At 42.7% G+C, this 23,445-nt stretch overlaps 1 protein-coding gene across 1 annotated transcript in view; it reads left to right on the forward strand.

Moving 5' to 3' along the window:
- ADSS1 (adenylosuccinate synthase 1) overlaps positions 1-23,445 on the forward strand; it is a 512,348-nt gene that overhangs the window by 292,595 nt on the left and 196,308 nt on the right. The window contains exon 6 of the mRNA XM_044074349.1: positions 916-1,023. Coding sequence (XP_043930284.1) covers positions 916-1,023 — 108 coding nt within the window. The remainder of the gene's footprint in view (positions 1-915; positions 1,024-23,445) is intronic.

Here is a 23,445-nt window from a genome sequence, read left to right on the forward strand (position 1 = left end):
TTGCTTTACCTTTATAAATAACTCCATAGATATATGTATATGGGTCTGATTTTAAAGCTTGAAGTTTCAAAACTTTGACATTTTATGGTCGAGACCATAAGATTGAAGTTTTGAAACTTCAAACTGTTTAAATGGAGATCGCTGTACAGTGCAGAATGGGAAAGTTACCATTTTCCTTATTGTAATGGGATCTCGGAGTTGGTATATTTAATTAGCAGGGGATGTGGACCCCTGCAATAACATAAAAAAATGTTTTTTATTTTTTTTTACAAAGTTTTGAAGTTTCAAAACTTGGATCTTACGGTCTCGACTATAAGAAAATCGATGTTTTGAAACTTTGAGCTTTAAAAGTAGACCTATGTGTATATATACATATATATATATATATATATATATATATATATATATATATATATATATATATATATATATAGATAGATAGATACACACACACAATAGGGACAGAGTGATGGTCTTATAATATTTTTTGAAGCACAGTGGGCCTGACAGGACATAAATGTATAGAAGAAAATCAGCACAACATAGCAACCTTGGATTCAAAATATTTCACATTAAACAGTCCATAACTAGCCTGTGCTATTTCTAAATATAAATAAATGCACACATTAAAACAAATATACAGATCAGTGGAGATGGAAGCTACTGCTGCCATTTATTTGCTGCTTAAATATTACAGAAAGCAAGTATAGCTATATGTACATGTAAGTGTGTAGTACTCTCAAATACGTGATCAGATACTAAAAGATTCTTATGTTCATTGTCTGCACTGGCTGCATGTGATAGTTACAAAAAATAGCTTCTTGTTGACTACATACTCATTTAGGTTAAGTCATGTAGTATGATAAAAACGATGCCCCAGTGCATCTAATGTTTTTCTTTGTTTTGTTTTACTAGTATTGGCACTACTAAGAAAGGGATTGGACCAACATATTCTACTAAAGCAGCACGAACAGGCCTCAGAATATGTGACCTCCTTGCTGACTTTTCTGATTTTTCTTCCAGGTAAAAGTATCTTGTTTATTTACATAAGCTTTCAGTAGCCTGAGTGAAGAGAATGCAAAGCTCACTCTTATTGTGGCAAGTGCCTAATACTGCAAAGAATTCTTACTTTACATGTCACTGCTAATGGTGTTTTGGATGGAAGACATGTTTCTACTTAATATATTTGTTTATGGTTCGAAGGAGAGTATTTGCTTATCCACTCTGGCCTTTAATTGTATGAAACTTTCTGCCTCCCTAGTGTCCCTACTTCTCCTCTTTCCTAACCTGTCCCATGCCCAGTTAAATGTATGGATTCTGTCTGGTCCACCCATTCCTCAGATGCACAACTCCTGTAAGAAGTACATCTGCCTGAATTGGTATTGCCACAGGTGGATGTAAAAGACGTCACGCCACTTTCCAAAAATATTAGGAGAATCTCACCAGTGACCAGGCCAAATTTCCCTCACTCAGTATAAGTACCACCTTGGGTCTCACCTGAAAATAGGCCACAGACCTAGTAGGACAAACCTAGTTAACAAAACATAAATAAAAAATGAAAAAGAAATGTAGATGTAGGGAGAAATTGGGCCTAGAATCTGAATTTCAGCGTTGAACAGTAAAGTTTGCCAAATGGCTAACATTATTTAGTATACCTAAGAATAATAAAAATCTGAATCCACCCCTTCCCATGAAACCTATTGTCTCAGGACATTGACAGCTAAGTGAACAAATCAGTGCTGGTGGATTACTTTAAATGCTTGTTAAACAAGGCTATGTCCTATATTAAATACAAGTTGCATTTTATTCCTGCATTAAAACATTAAAACAAAGAGATATATCAGTTATACTAGATATAATTTTTATAAACTAACAGTGAAAAATTAGTTGTTCTCACTCAGAGCAGAACATTAGTAAGATTTAAACCATCTCCACACTGGCAGTAGTAGTGCTTAAGCAAATGAATTTTTGTTTAGTAACATAGGATACTGACAATTAGAAAGTACAACCAATATTTTTGTGGCCCAGTGGGAACATGGGGTTGTGTTTAAATACCCTCTGTTTAGGTCAACCATCTTTTACAAACTTTTCATTGACAATATATTTTCTAGCTGGTGAAGTGACACAGAATCTTAGAATTTTGGTGATTCAGTAATAATAAAGCAGTAGGTTTGTGACAAGTGCTATAGTCCCTGGCACTCAAAGATCACTGTCTCAAAGCCAGGGACTCTGGTATCTTCTGGCTCACACTTGAAATCAAATATGAGCGTAGGTGAGGTACAGAAGACATCCAGAGAGAGGGGAGCTGCTGCACTTTATCGAGTAGATGAGGAATGTGAGGGGGTGAAAACATAGATTAGGATTTCAGGCAGTGATCGGAAAGGGCACTTACGTTTAAGATGGTTAGGGTTCAGAAGTGGGACATGAGCTTTAGGGTTAGGGAACTGGAGGGGAGTTTAGAGTTTGGGAGCAGCAAAGAAAATTTTAGGTTTTGGTACTGAGAGTGGAGTTTAGAATTAGGAATCAATCAGGAAATGTAGGTTTAGGGAGAGGATTTGGAGTTTTTGGTGGTGCTGTGGTAGTGTTGTCGCCTCACAGCAAGGTGTTGTGCCGTTCGATTCTCAGCTAAAATGTCTTCTGTGTGGAGACATGCATGAATGGGCGTACCTTCGTTGAAGGATGTGCGTCAGGGCTGGCAAACTCGGCACGTAAAAAATCTACTGCCAATCATTAGCGGACCGGAGTTCCGCTGTGGTGACCCCTAACCGGGAAAAGCCGAAAGACACAAACAAAGTTTAGGGAGCAATGGGTGACTTTAGAGTTACAGAGTGGAAGTGGACTTTTAGGTTTCAGAGAACAACCAGGGATTTTGGACATAGGGAGGGGAAGTGGAGTTTTAGGATAAGGGAGTGGGAACTGAGATTAGAAACCCAGTGGAAGTTTTAGGGTTAGAGGTAGGTCTGTGGTAGGTCTAGGCAGTTTTTATAGAGTCAGGTATTACGAGAGCTAAGTAATTAAGTAAGATCTAGCTACTGAGAGTAAGGGCACTTGCCTTTTAGAAAAATTGACAGCAAGCAAGTGTGCATTCCAAGCTACTAGCATGTGATCATTTGTAGTAGACCCTACAGAAGTAAATTGGTACATTTCACTCAGACGTAACAATGCATCTGCACTATTTTTAACTGTCAGAATTTTCATAATGAACAATATGTTTCATATTTACAGTAAACAAGTGGAGCAAAATATTTTTTTTCATTATTCAAGTTGTCATCCTAGACATGTTAGAAAAAATATTCCAAAGCAGCAGTTATTAAAAGTCCATAAGTAATATATGCCTTCAATGTGATTTTTTTTTTCACATACTGCAGAGATGGTAATAGATTTTGAAGTAGAGCTTATCCAAAGGATGCATTTGCAAAGCTTATCAGGAAGAAAAACTTATGTTAATGTATCATGTAGGATAACTGATAGGAAATAGTTTTAGAAGTGCATTTGGCTGCTAAATACACTATTAATAGTTTGCTTATTAGTTGTATAGTAAAACGGTATTGGAATATCTAATAAATGGTGACAATTCTACAGATATAATGGGACCGGCTGCATATGTACTTTGTAAATGAAATTGTACTATAGCTGATTTGTTAAAGCTATGTGAAGACGTATGCTGTAAGAAGAAATTAATGTTTAATTTGTTATGTTGGAGTTAAAATATACATAAACAGTAAATATTTACCTGTTAGACTTGAGTCAACAATAACATTTCAGGATGTGCAAAGCATTTCCCCCTTTATTGTAGTCAAACAAATCACAGCACTGGGAGACTGCCTTCACAATGTTTTCAAATCAGTATCAGAGCAGCAAAAACATGCAGTTTATATGCTATTACTTATTAGTAACATGCATGCAGAATTCTGACGTTTCATATTAGTTAATAAATAGGGTCACTGCAGACCCTAGTGCCTCTCGCTTAGTGCTGCATGTGAACACTTAACAACCATGTTTTAGTAACTATAATGTTTAGAAACACAAACCACCTGGCCTAACAACCTGTTTTATTTTTCATCCTTGTATCTTTCCATACCAGTACATGCTATCTCACCAGCATTCCTTGTAACTTCTCATCCCCCAGCCTAAGGAGGCCAGAGCTCACATAAAACAAAATCTCTTTCACATTGTTTCCTTTCCTCCCTTCATGAACATTCCAGACCCAGACTCTGTTGATCATAGTAACATCCCTTATACCCTTCAGTTATCTGTTAATACACTTGTAGCTTGATATTAGAACGCAGTTGTGAAACACTTGAAATACTAAAACTTAGTTAACTGTGGTTTACATAATTATGCATCTATACTACATATTGTTTTTAACATAAACAATTTGCAAACATTTTATCTGACTCATTTGTGAAGAAACTATAAATTAACATGCATTTTGTAAAGAATAATCATGAGAAATACATTTTTCCTAACAAATTGTAATGTAAATGGTATGTTTATATTTCAGATAACATGGGCTGTAATTCAGAAACAAATAGTGCAGTGTGTCAGGTAAAGCTGTACAATGAGCAACAATGCACAGGATGGGGCTAATTCAGAGACACTTGTAGTACAAAACAGCATGGTCAGTATCTTATGAAAATGACCATATAATGATATGGGAATGAATAATGTTATGGTAATAAGACTAACTGCTAATGCAAATGAGGGTAAACAACATGGTGGGCAATTCAGAAACATATATAAAAATCAGAGACAGAGAAAAATCGCTAAAATACTATGTGTAGCATCTACATTTAATTATTTATGTATTTATTACATTTGCTAACCAGCTAAGTCAACTGATCCATAGACCCTTTTCAGGCATGACCCAGACCATAAGGCAAAGACAAGAAAAATATCACAACAAAGAATACAAACTGAATTTGCAAGAAAACATAAATAACAAAAATATAAGCTGAATTTGCAACAAAACATGACTATGTTGTATGTGTATATATTAATATATATATATATATATATATATATATTAGCTGTATACATACACAAAATTCTTCAGTGAAAAAGAAGCATCATTTGGACATTATCTACAAATTATAAATGCAGTGTACATTTTTGCTAAAAAGTTATGAATGATTAGAGACAGTAACAGCTGCAGTGTGCAACAAAGGATAATCTTAGCAGGATTAACTACATTCTTGTTTGCCAATTCACATAGATCTGAAGCACAATGGTATGTGTTACTTAGTCAGAACTGTAAATCAAGTACATGAATTTTCCCTGAGTATATGATCTTTTAGTTTCTGTCTGAACTGAACTATATTATCAGTTTGCCTGGTGTTATCTGGGATATTACTCCAGCAGATTTGTGCAAGTCTATTAAAAGCTGTTATGTCTATTAAAAGCAGTGGTGGAAATTTTGAAAGGGGCCTAATTCATAAAATTCCATCAGAACATCAAAGGGTGTAGGATTATTCCCTGAATGACAGCTTGTTTTGAAGAGGTGGCCAGTATCTGTCATGTAGTAGTTTAAATGTAAGTTTGCTTAGGAATACTGATGCTCTCTCCCTGTGATGGGAAGCTGCTTGCATTTACGTAGTGTAATGCAATGACATAGCTCTCAACTTATTAGCTTAAGAATCAGGGACAAAGCCAAAAAATAATGGGGGTCAAATGCCCAAAATCAGGGACAATTTTTTAAATGTAACTCCAATTCACTTTGTAAAACTAATGGAACAACGGGCTTTTCATCAGTGTGCATCATCTGACCAATAAGAAGTATGAAACTTTAATGTGTGGCAGTATTGACTGATTGTAATCCTTAGTGATTTAGTAAGCAGCAGTAACTGTAACTTGTATGTTAAAGGGCTGCTGTCACAGTTATCTGAACAATATATGTTAAGGACTGCTCTCACAGGTAGTGTCCACAACAGTACATGTTGTCCCCCTTCCACATCACAGATGGATCTATACATGCCTAAAATGCCACCACCTACATGAGAGTATCAGTTGAACAGTCCTGTGTGGATAAGGGCACCACATGAGAGTTTGTAGACATGGGCTGTACTCACATAGAATCTTGTGGAGTAATGGAATGTCAATCCCTATGGACACTAAGGTAAGTGTAACATTGGCTATCCTTGTTATGTGGACCTTCCAGTGGCCATCAGAGAACACAATGTGCATATTGCAGGTGTCCATCTCATGTATACTACACAAGTTTCTTGATGTGTTGCTGCAGCATGTGGAAGAACATATGTAGTTCCCATATACCACAGAGGAGAGAAACATCATTATGCAGACATTCTGTAAAATAGCCCACTACTCTGTGGTTCTAGGGAATGTTGACTGTACCCACATTGTCCCCAAGGCCCTGTGTGGTCCACATAGACACTGGTATGTTTAACAGAAATGTATCCACTTTGTCAACTGCCAGGCAGTGGACAGTGCATGGTATACTATATATAATGCATCTGTGCACCATGCAGACAGCTGTACATTTCCTACATTTGGCACATGCCAGTAATTTGCGTGTGATAATGTCTGATAGGGGCATCTTATTGGCAATGTCAGATATGCCCTGAAGACATGGCTGATGACATGTTTATGTAACCCACAGAGCATAGCTGAGACAACATACAACTCCACATTGTTGCAGACCCACAACTGTGGCACACTGCTGTACACTCTGGAGACCTTCAGCAAGATATTTGCTGTCTGTGCAGTCTGCACAACATGGTGCTTTGCAGACTACTAGGGCAGGAAGATTGCCATCAGGAGATCAGACTAGCCAGAGCCAGTAGTGGATGAGGTGACAGTTGAGATGTCATCAGAGGGATGGGCCACAGGACAGATCATGAGAGGCAGAGGTGAGCACAGTGCACTTTGTCACAAAAAAAGAGGCAGCATCTGTTCCACAATTATGGGCAAAAAGAGGCACAACAAATATTAAAATTGATGCATGCAGAGCTACACACAGTGTATACTGTGCAGTGCATTGACTGGCCATGTTGTGTATACGTCATTGCCTACCTTTATAACACAGAAGTGAGGGCTGGGCACAGATTACAATGTTTACACAGTGGTAAATGGCACAATGACACGGATTAGCAATGGGCACATTGTTAAAAGGGAGAACTAAGGATGTAGAAGACAGTGAGTGAAATGGCTATGTGATTAATGGGAGTTAGATATGATGTGCAGTGGGGGGGGTGATACTTCTCAGGAACCTGGTAAGTGACCAGATGAAGTGTCTTCTTGTTCATTATGGGTTCCAGGGGATACAGTTCCTGCAGATGTTTTTTGCTTATGTGGCTGTGACAGATGTGGGACATCAGGCAGAAATAGTATACACCTTGAATATCCCCAGGGACAGGTGTGTCCCCTATGAGAAATAACATGGAGCAAATATCAACTGACAATGATGAAGGTAAACTGAGTGACTATGACTGCCTAGTCCTATTATTTGCATGACCTCAATGTAGGCTATGTCTGTGTGGACAGCCTCACCATGTCAGACAAGGCTCACTTCAATAGGTAGTGTGGAAGAGGTAGCAAATGATGACTTTGACATATCTGCCTGTGGGGTATATTAACAGTGGAGATAAATGATCAGTGACCACAGGAATGGTGTTACCCCTGGACCATGGAGACATGGAGACAAATGTCCCCCACAGAGTCAATGGAGGAACACAGGTCACTGTCCAGCACACCAGTCATTTGATCCAGTCATCTCATGCCCACACTTATGTCTTTACCACAGACTGTGCAATACACAAATTATCTTTGCCATGGCAGTAGTGGCATCTGCCTGTACTTGGTTGACTGCTCTGCACATCCATTGAGTAATGCCCAATGTGATAGCCAGTTTGAGCAATGTGACAGAGCCATGGCATCAACAACCACTGACCAACCTGCACCTGACTGCTTTCTCCACATTCTGTGGGGCACAACTGCCCACTGCTGATGCATGAGTAGGAGGTTAGGGTGCTCCCTATGTTAGGGTGCTGGGAATAACCTGTCCTTCCATGGACACTGGAAAGGTGAGGTGGGTTCCATCAGCCACAGAGCTGTGTCACTGAGCATAAATATGGGTGGTTATGTGCCTTCCACATTTACCATTGCCAACAGTGGCACACATCCTTAAACTCTGTTAGTATTAGGCCACTATCATCATCATCATCAGGTTCCAGTGAATCAGTGGCATCAGGCATGTTATATTCTACAGTGGAATACCCCATGACTGCAAAAATTGAGTAAACAGACAGATAAACACCCATGTATAACACTGATAATATGTGACAATCCTACTTACCACTGCTGAAACAAATGTGCAAATAACAGTGTAAGCAAAGAATGTAAGCAAATGTACCCTGTTTTGTAAGTCATTGTGCCTACGTCCTATATGTTCCTGTAAGGATGATACAGGGGTGGTCAACATCTATAAGCTTGTGGCACTGGTGTCCTTAACAACATGTCACTGACATATGGAAATACCAACTGGGTTTAATACCTACCAGAGACATGGGATGTTGCCATTTCAGCACCCACATTCATGCCTCCACAATGTATCAGAGTCCTTTCACCCTCCCCAGACAAGTAGTACCAGGAACTCCTCGTTGTCAGCGAGGGTGGTCTGCAGAGGTGGACTGCCACCCATGGCCATCTTCTCCCATGCAGTTGCATGGGCCTTTATGTGGGCATACAGAATCATATCAGTGATTCTGTAATAGATCTATTATGCTGATCTATTGTGGCCACCTCTTACATTAACATCTACAACCAGTCCATGCCATACACATTCCCATTAGGTAAGTCAGTCAATATTTTCTGTACTTACAGTCTGCCATCCATGCTCACAGAAAGTCTGCAGTAACACATAAGAACTTCTTGATGTGCTTCCATTGCTTTGAAACCATGTGTATACCTTTACATGTGGACATGCAAGTATGGTCTATCAGCAAGCAGTGATATGTGCAGCATCATCTGTACTGCCCTTGCACCCATGCAACAGCAGTGGTTGCACAAGATGCCATGCCGGTCATACCCCATTATCACAGACCATGTTCTCATAGTGGTCAGATAAGGCAGAATCGGGACACCTGCCTACCCTGACCTGTGCCCAATAAAGCAAAAAACTTGGGCATCACAAACATGTCCAAAGCCTGTATCAGTTATCAGGTGTGTCTCCCCACACCATCACATCTACTGTGTATCACAGTTGAATTATTGTTATAAAGAGTATGCATTCTGACATAAAGCAAAATCAGGATGTAAGCTTTTCTCCCAGTGGAAAGAATAAATTAGGAAGAGGGATCCAAATTCTATCTCAACCTAAGTAACCTACAAAAGCACATTGTCCACCTCACACTGCCCCTCAGCCATACATCTGTGGACTACTGATGCCTGGACATATGCCATGTCTACATTCATTCACTATTTCAACCTCCCCCATGCTCTACATTCCCCTGTCGCAAATTGTTGTTGAACACCCCCAAATAAATTATACACATAACCAGTCACCTCCCCATCTGCCACTGGTCTGTATATCTTTACTACCACAACTGATGTACAACACTTCTTTTCTCTGAACACTTGCATAATCCTTTTCTGCAGAGTTCCACTTCAACCCTCTCTATGCTCCCCCATCCTCTTGTCAGCAAGTTTCTGCGGAGCACCCCACATACAAAAAATATTATGCATATCATGTCCCCCTCCGCCCCTGCCTCTGGCCTGTATACCCTTACTACAGCAAATAGAGAATACTTCTGTACTCTACAGAGCAATGCAATCTGTTCCTTTAAAGATCTTCTTGTTACAATAGAGGAAAACAGATCAGGACTTGAGGATTACATTGTTGGTGGATATTTCAAGGCTCATTGCTCAGCAATTACATTACTGAGAATATTTAGGTTGAATGTCTCTGAATCACGAAGTTAGTGCAATGAGTATCAGTCCCAGACTTTGCTGTAGAGCTTGTTTTGCCTGTGTACATGCGTTATAGACTGCAAAGTAAGTCTGCACATGTCTGGTCAGGTCTGTGACTTCAGTTGAGCCACAGGTTTCTTACAATATGATCCATGGCCTCTATGGGTGACATCCCACTGCAGTATCATAAATGGTGTAGAGTGGCATAGTACTGTACATTAAAATGGCATGGGCTTGATACCTTCTGTGGCAAGCACTCCTGTTCCCCTTTACATGTGTCTGTTATTGTTGCAAATCTATGCTGTGGCACTGGGCTATATCCCACTACCAAGCTACCCTTCAATGTGAGTCACATGATTGCTGCAATATGTGCCAGTACAAATTTGCTACAATTTTCCTCCTGATCTGAACCGGTGAAGCGGCCATGGTTTCTGTTCTGGCTGACTTTGGAAGGCCTCCTGTGTAATCCAAGAGACAGATCTCCTGCATCGGCACCACAGTGTGCTCCTGCTAGAAAACTCCTATGAGGTCCCCCTTACAAGATGGATACCTGATAAAGCCTTGCCAGGGCAATGTTGATCCCAGAGGTATCACCTGATCTGGAGATCAGTGTTAGTGTCATTACAGTGACCTGAAGAGCAACCACCATGACCTTCATTGCCAGAGTGGAAAGAAAAGGTTAGGAAGAGGGACCCAAAGTTGTATAATAAATGTAAGTAACTGGTAATTGCTTATACAGAGGTAGATGTTCCTGTAAACCTATGTGAAGTTATTGGTATTCATAGATATGTGTTTTTTCTATTATATCTGTATTTTCAGCACTCAAGAGATTAAGGAAAATTGGCTGATATGCCAAAGAAGACATGCATACCTGTGCAAGTGTTGGGGTACATATACGGAATTGGTGTTATACCTGCATATCTCTTAGTCATCTGCTTCTTTGCCCACAATAGCAGTGCTGCTACTTAGGTTCATCATTGCTTACAGCTTGATTTTGCTTTATATGTCATATATCTTGTAACTACAGGTGGAAGTATTCTTACTGTCACCACTACCACCAGATATTCTCAACAGTTTCATGCTATAAAAAAATTAAGAAATGCCATGTTGGTCCACTAATAGAAGATGAAATAATCACCAAAAAACATCACCCAATAGCCTGAAAGCTGCAGACCCATGGTGTGGCAGGTGTAACTGACACAGGTATAACTGACACAGGTATGGGAGGTTGAATGATTAGTGTAAGAGTATGGCAAGATGACAAAGACAGTGTGCATTAGTGCATCAGAAGTGGTGTGATACCTTTTGTTGGGCCAACATTGCAAAACCTTTGCTGGTCCAATAAAAGGTGTTATGTCACATCTGTGATATAAAAGGTATTATATCACATCTGTGCTGCAGTGTCTTTGTGTCAACAATGTCAAAGTGATACAGACTGGGCTGACAGTGGGTGTGTCACCACTGTCATGCTAGCCATCATCTGATTAGGATGTAATGTGGCTGGCATCATTCAGTGTCTCTTCTCTACTCATCCACCTTGCTATTAATGGCAACTGTCCTTATCAGCCTGGTGCCACCTGCTGATATGCTCCTCAAGGCTGGGCACTGCTTGTCCAGGATTATTTCTGTCTAGCTTCACAGCCCCTTGTGCTCACACTCTTTGTCACTAAGATACTATGCCACTGTCTCACACATGGATGATGGGTTAGCTGGCCTGTAATCTTTCCTCTTGTGGTGCATATAGTTCTATAATATACTTGTGTGTCAGGTCTCTGTATTATGTTTGGTTTGGCATTCCATACTTTATGCATTTTACTTCTCCAAGGGCTCTACTGCCATATATGGTGGCGCACAGTACTTATAATTGATGTTGCCTTTATTTATTTATTTATTTATTTATTTATTTATTTGTGTCTTTATCACTGTCTTCTTCTGTCTTTTTTCTTTTTGTCCTATGTTGTTGTTTTTTTTCTCTGCTTTTATTTTTATATTGTGTGCAGTGTCATCCACAGCAGTGGGTGAAGTGATGCAGTGGCCACTATACCATGCAGCAAACCTGCCATAATCTGGTGAGTCCCTGCTGCACTCCAGATCCATCTTTATATAGGGTGATAAAGATCATCCTACAGGTTGCAACCTGGAGAGCTCTCTTACCTCTTCTGGTGCTGTTTCTGTGGTGGGGGGATATGATGGATCCTCATCAGTGGGTGTCACTTGGGAGTCTTATTGTGTCAACTGAGAGGAGGTAGAAGGCCAGTTGAAAGCTTTGCTGGACTGACAGCTGATATCAGCTTTTACAGGCTGGAGTACATCCTCATGTGACTTGCTGGGTTGCACTCCTGTCTGGACCTGAGTACAGGGCCAACAGTGTCTGGGCCCAGGCATGAGAGCAGTCATGGAGGTGTCTGACTTCTCAGTGGGTGTGTGACATTGTGCATCTTAGCAGCAAGCAATCACCCTACCCTTACCTCACCTCTTCTTGTGTTTATTTTACTTCACCTGCTTGTAGTCCAATTTTCTCTATTGACATTTGTCCTGTGTACAACCTCATGTGTGTAAGCACATCCCCTGTCACTCTTTGTCTGTTGGTTTGCCTGCCCCGTTTCCATACCTATGTCTTCATTTCTACCCACATCTTCCCCATGCTACTCTTAAAGATATAAGAAAAATGGGCATCTGTCCCGCAAAAAATACATCTACCTGTGCTTCCTCAACCCCCATGTCACCCTTTCTTTCTTTCCGCTTGCCATTTTGCATATTCCTCTGCTTACTCTTCCTTCGTTCACCCTGCCCTGTATACCATTTATTCCATTTATAATGTAAACATAACAGAGACTTTGCTGTGTAACTCTCATTTGGGCTTTCTGTTGAGCTCATTGTGGTATATCACTGCACACATGAATATGCACAATTGTGAGTATGCTATATGCAGAGTGCAGGACCCATATTGTCACATGACCCACAGTGGTATTTCCATGATTGAGTCTGTTCTTGTTAATGCATAAACAATTTTTCTGACCTCCAGCCATAGTTTTAGATTTCTAATACAAGCAGATTTTATGAATTTGTTTTCATACATGCCATACTAAGCAGGTAGCGTATTTAACAAAGTGATGGCATGATGCAATTAATGTAAAGAAGAGGGATTGCAGGTCAAAATAAAGGGTAAGACAACTTGCATTGAAATTTAAAAAAAAAATGTAATTCATTGCATAAATATATTCTTACCGTCAGTAGCAGGTCATTTTCAAGTTTCAGGGTATTTATTTTCATTCCATGCAAAAAAGGAAATTACATTCAAAATGAATTAATTACTCTATACGTGAAGTGGCAGAATCTGAGTGTGCATGCTCTACAAGGGATAAATGATAGATATCATAGACATTTATTTATTATTTTATTTACTTGCAGTTTGTTTACCAGGCTGGTACACTGGGCCGATAAGAGCCCATTTTTCAATGGATTCCCAGGGAGAAAAGCTCCATAAAGACTTTATACAATATAAGACAAAACAGCTCCATAAAAACATTATACAATGCAAACGAAAAATGTCCAGTTTACAGTAGAACTTTAAAGAAGAAAATTAATAAAAACACTAGTAATATTTACAAATACATTTGATTAAACAATGGAAATATAATAGTAGGGGCAAAGATTTTATCTGAGTTGTAGTAGGGTAGGAGATAAGGAAGAGTTAAGTGTGGAAGTAAGAAAGGACAGTAAAGTAAGGAGTGGTAGTGTAAGAGTAGGGAGGTAGAAACAAAGGTAGCCTAGTTATCCTAGATAACCTAGACCAGCTCATTTCTATAATTATTTGAACAGGCTTTTAGCAGTAATTTTAAAGGTATTTTTTTAAAGTTATTTTTTTATTTGAAGTTCAAGTGCAAAAGTATAATGCTGTTTAGTAGTATTACCCATAAGAGGATCCTAACTTCATAGTTTTGATTAATTGGTAAAAAGAGGAAGGATGGCTTTTTATTATTTTTTAATAGTGAAATTCTCCCGGATTCTCAAAAGCTTGCATGGCATGTATGATTAGTGTAAGAGAAAATGTCGCCAATATGGCGGCCAAGCGATCCATGTACGTGCACGTTTGGTGTGCGCGGGCGCTGCAGCACTAGTGCTGCACGTTCCCAGCCCCCATATGCAAATCACCCCATTTGCAGGTGAAAACCATGCAAATGAGGTAAATCTACCATCCAGGAAGCAGGAATCAGGGTGTGCAGGACTAGCGTAATATGCAGAAATGTACTCGGCTAGTAACGAGTACGGTACTGCAAACTCCAAAATGGAGCTATGACAGCTCCAAATAACGGCTGCATATCATTAAGGAAGCATGCCAATGGCCAAGTAGAAGGCCATTGGCATTGCAAACAATGCAAAATGTACAAAATACATCTTTTATGATATGTCCACTGATCACGGCCGTGGAAGCATAGGGCAGCAGTGTGCAAACGGGATCTGTGGGGAAATTAGAAAGTAAACCTAAAAAAGCAGTCTAACAAAAATAAGTATTCCGCCATGCAAGTCAAAGGCAGGCAAAAGACAACCTGGCCAGTGAATAGTGGTTGCTAAGGGGGGAGGCACAGTGTGACACATGTAACTATGTATTAGCAGGCAATTCTTTGCAAATGAGGGGAAGGATAGTGAATCCTGATTTTCCTCAGCATGTGAGGCAGGCCCCAACAGTGTAAGAGTATGAATAGCTGAGTGCAAGACTAGGAGGTAGGTGACATCATGTATGGGAGTGTCATGCATACTGTCAGTGGATTAGAGCCCTGGGGCTTGGGGTTGCATCCAGCTTAGCACAGCAAAGCCAGGGGGGGTGTCTAAACCTGCCCAGCACGTATGACAAAGTGTAAGTGGGTGTGCTCACCACGCAACGGGATCTACAGGAAGATAAAGAAAGTGAACCCAGGAAATAGTAGCAGTGTGCACATTGGAGTACACCAATTGTGCAGTGCACCCCTGGGATGAATCAGAAGGGCAATGGGAAGGGAAAGCAGCAGTAGGAAGTTAATCAAGGGGTACTAGGTTCGCTGCCAGGTGAAACGTATCGGAATCAGCCAATTACACAGGCAGCAGACCAGCCCAACCCAGAATGCCACTATAAACTATGCAAACACCTACCCCTCTGGTTTTTCCCACACCCTACACCACCAGTGTAAACAAGCGGGGAACTTTTAACACTCACAACAGCAAAATGGGCTGCAATAGCTATCATACAACTTGTGGAAGAGGCTGAGAGTGGTGAGGATGGAAATGCTGCCGACCAACCCACAGTGAGGAGATGGAGAATAGTGTACAAACCCAGGGTAACCTACCAAGGGCTACATGAGCTGGAGATAGTGGAGCACTATAGGCTGGACAGGGACCTCCTACAGCAGATTGTTGAGCTGTGCCGGCCACTCCTGACACACAGAATTAACAGAGGAGAACCCATCCCTGTGGAAATGAAGGTATGTGTAGGCCTAAGAATACTAGCTACAGGTTCCTTCCAAAGGCCAACTGGGGATATGATGGGGATCTCACAGGCATCAGCATCCATGGTACTCTACCAGTTCCTGGATGCCATGGCAGCACATGTTGGTGAGCACATATATTTCCCCCTCACCCGTGAGGTGTTGGCCAGCAGTATGCGTCTCTTCCAGCAAATAGCAGAATACCCTGAGGTAGTGGGTGCAATAGACTGCATGCATATACACATCAAAGCACCACCCGGTGAGCAGGGTAGGGTCTACATCAACCACAAGGGCTTCCCCTCCATCAACTGCCAGGCCATGTGCGATGCCCAGGGCATAATACTGAACATGTGTGCTGGCTGCCCTGGAAGTTATCACGGTTCCTACATCTGGCATCTGACGCAGCTGTACCAGAAATTTGCCAGTGGGGACATCCCACACAGTCACCCAGTGGGGGATGCTGGATACGCACTGGAGCCGTAGCTGATGACACCCATCAGAAATACACACACACCCGAACATGAACTCCATAACGAGGCACACGCACAAAAATAGAGCATGTGTTTGGGATGCTCAAGTCACGGTTCCAATGCTTGGACACATCCGGTGGAGCCTTGCAGTACTCACCAACTACATGTACCCAAATCATCCTTGTATGTGCCATGCTACACAATATGATCCTGTGGAAACAGCTGCAGCAGGAGCAGCAAGGGGCAGGGCCACATAGCCCCCCACCAATGCCAAGGCCTGCACAGGCACAGAGTGGCTCGGAGGAGGAACAACCTGAGCCTGCCCCAGTAGGCAGAAGGAGGCATGCCCAGTATGCCCTGACCCTGGCAAAGAGGCAACGCATAGCACATACACTGATGCGGGAGGGACCCAGGGAATAGCACTTCTCTCTGACTCTCACATACAGTAAAAGGGATGTCAAACATTACACTACCTGTGCCTAACCATGCGTAGGCAGTGTACTACGTATATCCAACATAGGCAGCCCTGCAGCACCACCCTCAATACTGGGACACCCACAAGATAAGGGACTCACACATGCCAGTCAGGAGGGGGGATCACATACCCAACAACAATCACAGCCAGCAGGACAGGTGTAGACAAGCACAAACAAATGCAGTACTATGGCCGCTGAATGAGGGGTATGGGTAACCCCCACCCAGGCCTACATGGACAGACTACAGCAGGCCAGGTAGTGGGATGTCAGTTGTGATGGCTAGGGAGTCAGAAACTAATGTGTATGCAATCAAAAGATAAGAATGGTGGTACACCGGTATGGCTTAGCCAGCACATTAGGTAAGACTACTGACTGAAATGGACTACAGGGCATACCAGTACAGTCCTAGTAAATGTGTGCAACTGTCAGGTGTGCCCCCCACCCTACATAGAAATATAGTAACAGTCAGGTGTGCCCCCCCAGTCCTGTGTAGAAACCTAGAAATAGTCAGGTGTACCCCGCCACTATGCAGACATGTTGTAACAGTCAATGCCAAATGATCAGTGGATACCCTGCAAACACAGCATGCTACCTGTCGGTGTACAACACAAATGTCAGCTGTGCAGTACAAATCACCGGACATGCTCCACACATGTAAAACAGACGATCTTACTGGGCATGCTCACACACGTAGAGAAATGAAGGCAGTCATCAACATACTGAAATGTCATACTGGGCATGCTCACACACTTAAACACATGAAGGCCATGTATGCAAACACCAGTGGACCAGACACATCCAGCGGCTGCAATTGTTACTGCAGACACATGTCAGTATGCACCACTCATGCCTTGCACACACAGTGGATAGGAATACAGACATATATGTAAGGACAACACACCATAATAAGCCAAAGGTAGAGGGATATAGATGTGTGGAAGAGGGTGACCGTGACAAGGAGACATCCACGCCTGTCCCACCCAGTGCACAGCCAAAGGGCCCCAAACACATCAGGTGCAGATGTCACACACTGCAGTTACTAGAGATCAGTACCTGTCAGCACCACAGGCTATGTGGTCCACGTGCCAGCTGTGCAACATGGCTGTACAAGGACATAGTCAGCTTGTTGCCCTATACACGCACCTGTGACATATGACCCCGTGTGTGGCCGCTTGTGGCGTGTCACACCTACATGAATGGTATATGGGCCATGCACACACCGGCCACCCCATAGCGGTACCCTGACAAGCCTGCTGAGGTTATCCAATGTGAAATGCATCTTTGGGAGAGGTGTAGGCCAGTAATCTCCATGATGAGTTATGATCCATAACTGCATATTACTGTAGTGTGATAGACTAGTTAGTTAGGAGTTCTGACCCCAGACATGGCAACTGTGTGTGTGAGTGCGTATCACTGTTCATGTGTGTCTGTCTCTTACTGACTGTGTAGAGAACAATGCCTTTCAGGCTACTCACACCTCTTACTATTTACATACCCACCGTTGGCAAGGCTGCTGATGTCACCCACCTAGAAATACTCCCCTGAGAAAGCTATAGCCTAGTAATCTCTGTAGCGCATGCTGTAACTGCGTACTGCTGTAGTGTGATAATGTAGTTAGGTAGGAGGAGGTCAAACCCGAGACGTGACAACTGTGCATGTGTGAGTCTGTGTGTGCATGTCTGTCTGTCAATGACTGTGTAGAGAGCAATGCTTTTTTGGCTACTCACACCCCTTAAAAGTCAACTACCCATCTTTGGCAAGGCTGCTGATGTTATGCACCTTGAAATACACCTCTGGAATGATTGTAGTCCAATAATCTCCATAGCATGTCCCATAACATCATATGGCCGTAGTGTGATTAAGGAGTTCATTGGGAGTTCTAGCCCCTGACCTGCCAACTGTGTGTGTGTATGTGTGCATGTCTGACTGTGTAGAGAGCAATGCTTTTAGGGTACTCACACCCCTCACATTTCACATATCCACCTTTGGCAAGGCTGCCGATGTCATGCACCTAGAAATACACCTCGGGAAGGCTGTAGACCAGTAATCACCGTAGCACATCCTGTAACTGCATACTGCTGTATTGTGAATTAGAAGTGTGGTTAGGTTCCATCCCCAGACGTGGCAGTTCCGGATGTATTTTGTGTGTCATTGACTGTGTAGGTAGCAATGCATTTTAGGTTAGTCTCTCCCAGTCATTTCAAATGCCCAACTCTGGCAATCCTGCTGATGTCAGTCATTGTGAAATACACTTTTGGGCAAAGACTACACTAATATCCGTGGCATGTACTATAACTGTGTAGTGTAATACACTAGATAGATAGGGGTTCTACTCCCAAACATGACAGGTGTGTGTGTGTGTGTGTGTGTGTGTGTGTGTGTGTGTGTGTGTGTGTGTGTGTGTGTGTGTGTGTGTGTGTGTTTGTAACCCATATCCTGTGTAGAGGTGGTTGTGACTGTGTGGCCAATGTGGAGCGGGTTTTGCATATTTCTCATATGGTGGCCATACTATATATCACAATGTCCACTGTATGGGGATAACACATGTGATATGGCTGAGAGGCCGGGGTGCAGAACCATACCCAGACATGTGACATCAAGGCCAGGCAATCACAGTTAGCAACCCCAGTATTACACAGAGCACACTCTCACCCCATGTGTCATACACAAACACACATGCCTAGGTAACAGCCAATATGTGGGTAGTACACTGCATATTGGCCACTGATAGCAACTATGGAGTGACAGCGGTGGGCCACAGAGGGCATGACACCCAGACAATCTGTCCAGTATGCACATACGTGCAGACAGTGCACCTCCCTCATGTTCCCCAATGGACACCTGCACCACCTGTGCTGCCATCACATGAGACCCACAATGGACATACCATGCCTGACAACATGCCTATATGGACAGATGCCACTGACACCAACGAATGCTGATAGCATGCACTCCATGTAGGTGCAGGGTAAATCTGCTGGCTATTACAAGCTTCGGCCACAGGTCGGCAGGACTGGCACATCCGATGATAATCTGTGTTCACAGCATGGGCCGGAGACCCCAGGTACAGTTCCACATGTCACTGTACATGCATGTGGGAAGTGTGCACATCCCAGACGTCGTCCATGTCATGGACAAAGGAACACAGACATGGCAAGTGATGCACAGCATTGCCCACACACAGTAGTCACCCAGGTGACCGGATGGGGGATACAATACCCACCTGTGTGAGCAAATGCAGAAACTACAGCCCTGAGCCAAAAATGCAGACTATTGTCATGTGACCTGATGCCAAGATATACCCATCGCCTACCCTTGTATAGCCTGCTGGCACAGTTGACCACCACACACCCATGCAAATATGCACCCATGTATGTCAGTACTGGCACCCTGTGTGTTTGTGTGTCTGTTGTATGGTGTGTATGTCCACATTCACACTCACTACAACCCCAATGGGCATACTGAAACATGCTGTCTGATGTCTAACACCTCCTCATAATCTTTGCCCATACAACCTCCGTATGACCCGTGTCGTGCATGTGATACTTGCACAGTGATGTGTTGTGACAATCCCACTACTAATGAGTTGTACTCCTGGCCCTGCCAAGTGTGTAAATGTGAGAGTGTGGCTGTGTTGGCACTGGCACCTGTTCATGCAGACAGGCATGTGTACATCACTTACCATATAGCTACCGTATCCCTGTTGCAGATGTCACTCACCATCACATATATGTTCTGAGTGCTCCATAACAGATAACCCATGTGGCACATCCAATAACTGCATTGAACTGTGATAGCACTACATAGTTGTCAGGGGTTTGATACCCTGTGCTGGTAGGTGTGTGACACAAACATGCTTCAGTTTTACTCTCCCACCCCTCCCTGACATGTATTTGCCTCTGTCTGCCTCACCCACACCCTCTCTGGTGGATGTGGAGACCCACACATGCTTTGCTTAGGCAGCAGCATGTGTATTTTAAGTGATGCTCATGATCAGCTGATGGCCTCTGCACAGATTGCAGCCCTCCCCTAGCTGATTGCATGTGGAACAGCTGTGGTAACATTCCCATAGCCAATTTCATGGAAACACAATCCAGTATCTAGGAACATCATGGTGGTGTTGGCCCTTTTCATTCACTGTGAGCAGGAACTAGATCTGTTGTTTGGCAAACAGCATCTCCGATGGATTGGGGATTTACCTCTAACAACATACACTGTGGAAAGAAGGCAACAAACAGGAGGGGGAAGTGCCGGACCTGACTACAGACTGTAAGTGCTGCTATACTGCATTAAGAGTAATGTTGGTTTCACAGTGTTTGTCTGGATATGGCTGTCGTACATGTCTCAATACCTGCCGTGTCAGTTCCATGTTTATGAGGCATCCCCATCTGCAGGGTCATCTGCAGACTAGGCAGTGCTGTGCCTTTGGTTTCATATGTTACCCACAGAGCATCTATCTGTGGACTGCAGAAGGTAGTGTGAGGACTGCAGTCTGCAGATGGTGAAGGCCGTGACAGTTACTGACTTCATATCCCTCATAGGACATATGTTGCAACAAACCCCATTACAGCAGTAAATGTATGAGGTTATCACAGCAACATGTCAATATTGGCCCTGTGTATGTGCTCCCAGCCACACCTCTGTCAACCTTTGTACATATGTCATACAGGAAGTGGTGCATATGTGCTGTACACCATAATTAGTGTCATCATATCTGATAACAAGCCAGCGATATATCAGACTGCTACACATGTTATGCACAGTAGGGGGTTATATTTCATGACATAACCTGGACATTCTGTGGATGATTTTACAGTACTGAGGTCTGTGTACTTATGGTGAATGTAGACAAATATGTACTGTAGCCTGTGTACAGACTGTGGTAGATGTCATTGTTTTATTTCCCCTACTATCTGATGTTACATGCTGCCCCACTGTATGGTACCGTATTCGTGTACATATTTGTGGGGCCATACACACACATGTCCCAGACCACAGACAGCCATCAGATCAAACTGTGTAGCAGCCCAGTATATGTAACGTCAGTCTGTAAATGACACATATGAGGATGGTGTAGAACAGATAGGTCATATACTGTAATATTATGCTAGCTTAACATATGTGGCGTGGCTATGTTCACATTGATTGTGGTTATGCACTTTCACACAGGTGTATCTTACCCTGTGCTGTGACATACCTGCTGAGCCTACTATATATGCAGGTACATGTGCATTCCCCCATAGGAGATGTAGGCCAGTGTTGACCAGTCTACCTGTATCCTGCACAATGCATTGTTACATGCCTAGCAGCTTAGTGTACATACCCAGTGAGATGTCATGTGCAGATACTTGCCAGATGTACTGCTGCCGGGCCTCCCATACAAGTCATGTATGGCAGACAGACCAGTGGGATGCTGTACAGATGTATGTCAATATCTAGTGGGTAGTATGTGGCCATGGCACACCTGCACCAGTGGTCATTATGTGTCAGGTCAGACAGGAGTGTGTGAATGCATAACCTATGGTGACAAATGCATACCAGTCTTTATGTGTTATACCTATCTACATGGTTGTCTACATCCATATTGTCAGGCATGGTACACATGATGTGCACTAAGAGCTTATGTGTATACCTCTAGACTGTACAGGGTGTGTCAGAGCTACCACATATATTGGCCAATATCTCTTCTGCAGTCCACAGGGGCATTACATGCTAGCAGTGGTACTTTACAATGATGTCCTTAGGCTATCAGTAGCCAATGGCACACATGTTATAAGCAGATGTGACCTCCTACACACACCATGTCTGTGAAGACAATCCCAGTGACAGTAGCAATAGTGTACTAATATACCTGCTATACATACCTGACATCCCCTTGCACTACGACTTTGGGACTATAAGGGCTGGGGTAGGGCTACACTCCATGTCCAGGACATATGGTGGAAATATATGTACATATACTTATCCAGATAGCCATATAGATATGATTACACATGTGTAGTACTTCGAATTACCACTATCATGGCAACAACCCACTATAACTCCCTACATCATGTGGGCGTGGTCCCTTTACATTTCCTGTGTGATGGACATCCTTCCTGTGTGTGGGCATCAGTGTTACAGACAGCAGGTAGCAATACCTCTTACAGGAGAACCAGCACACTCAGCACAGCCACATATTTGTAGGAGGATCAGGAACAACATACAGACTGTGAGTAGAGTTGTGTTATGATTTGTATAGTACTGGTGTTACAGGGTGTGTGTGTGTGTGTGTACATACTAGCTTACCTTGGAATGCAGTCTGTCTGCATAGCCCACATTTGTGGGCCAATCCTCTTGCTGGACAGAGGTATGCCTATCATGTTTTTTCTGTCCACCACACAAGTCCTGTGTCAGATATTACACTGGCAGTGTGTGTGTTGAATGCTATCAGTACATGGCTACATCCATTTCTGTTTCTAACCTCAATTCCCTGACTACGAGTATGTTGCAGACTATCCTGTAACACCAGTAACTTGCTTAGTGTATGGCAACAGTTTTCCACATATGTGCCTGTGTTCCAGCCTCTATCCTCCACCTACATACCAAACTTTGCACATATGTCATGCTGTCGGGGGTTGTTCTGTAGTGGGCTTTGAGTATATCACACTGCCATTGCTGCCATCAGTCCACTGCTGTTGTATTCCCCACACATACAGTGGGGCTGGGGCCATATATGTGTGGGTGTCATCTACACAATACATGTGTGCCCTTATGCACTCCAGAGGCCAGTGTATGTAACAGTGGTATGTGGCCCTGTATTATTGAGTCTAGGGGGGGCACCATACATGACCTAGGCTGTTACAAAAAGTGGGGTATCAGGAGTGAGCTGCCATAAGGTATCTGGATGTACAGTACCATATACTTCACCTATATTTACATTACTTACATGAACTGGGGTAATGCAAGCCTACTGCCTCCTGGCATATAGACTGTTCCATTTGTCGGTGTGCTTGTGATGGTGTCGGTTATGCCTTGTTATGTAACAGTTACAACCCATTTGATCACTTAACATCTTCACCACCTACTGAGTATGTACAGAGTGTAGATAGAGGCTGCTGAACGATACACCTG

The sequence above is a fragment of the Protopterus annectens genome, chromosome 6.part0 (assembly GCF_019279795.1).
Source record: "Protopterus annectens isolate FY-2018-M chromosome 6.part0, PAN1.0, whole genome shotgun sequence".
NCBI lineage: Eukaryota > Metazoa > Chordata > Ceratodontiformes > Protopteridae > Protopterus > Protopterus annectens.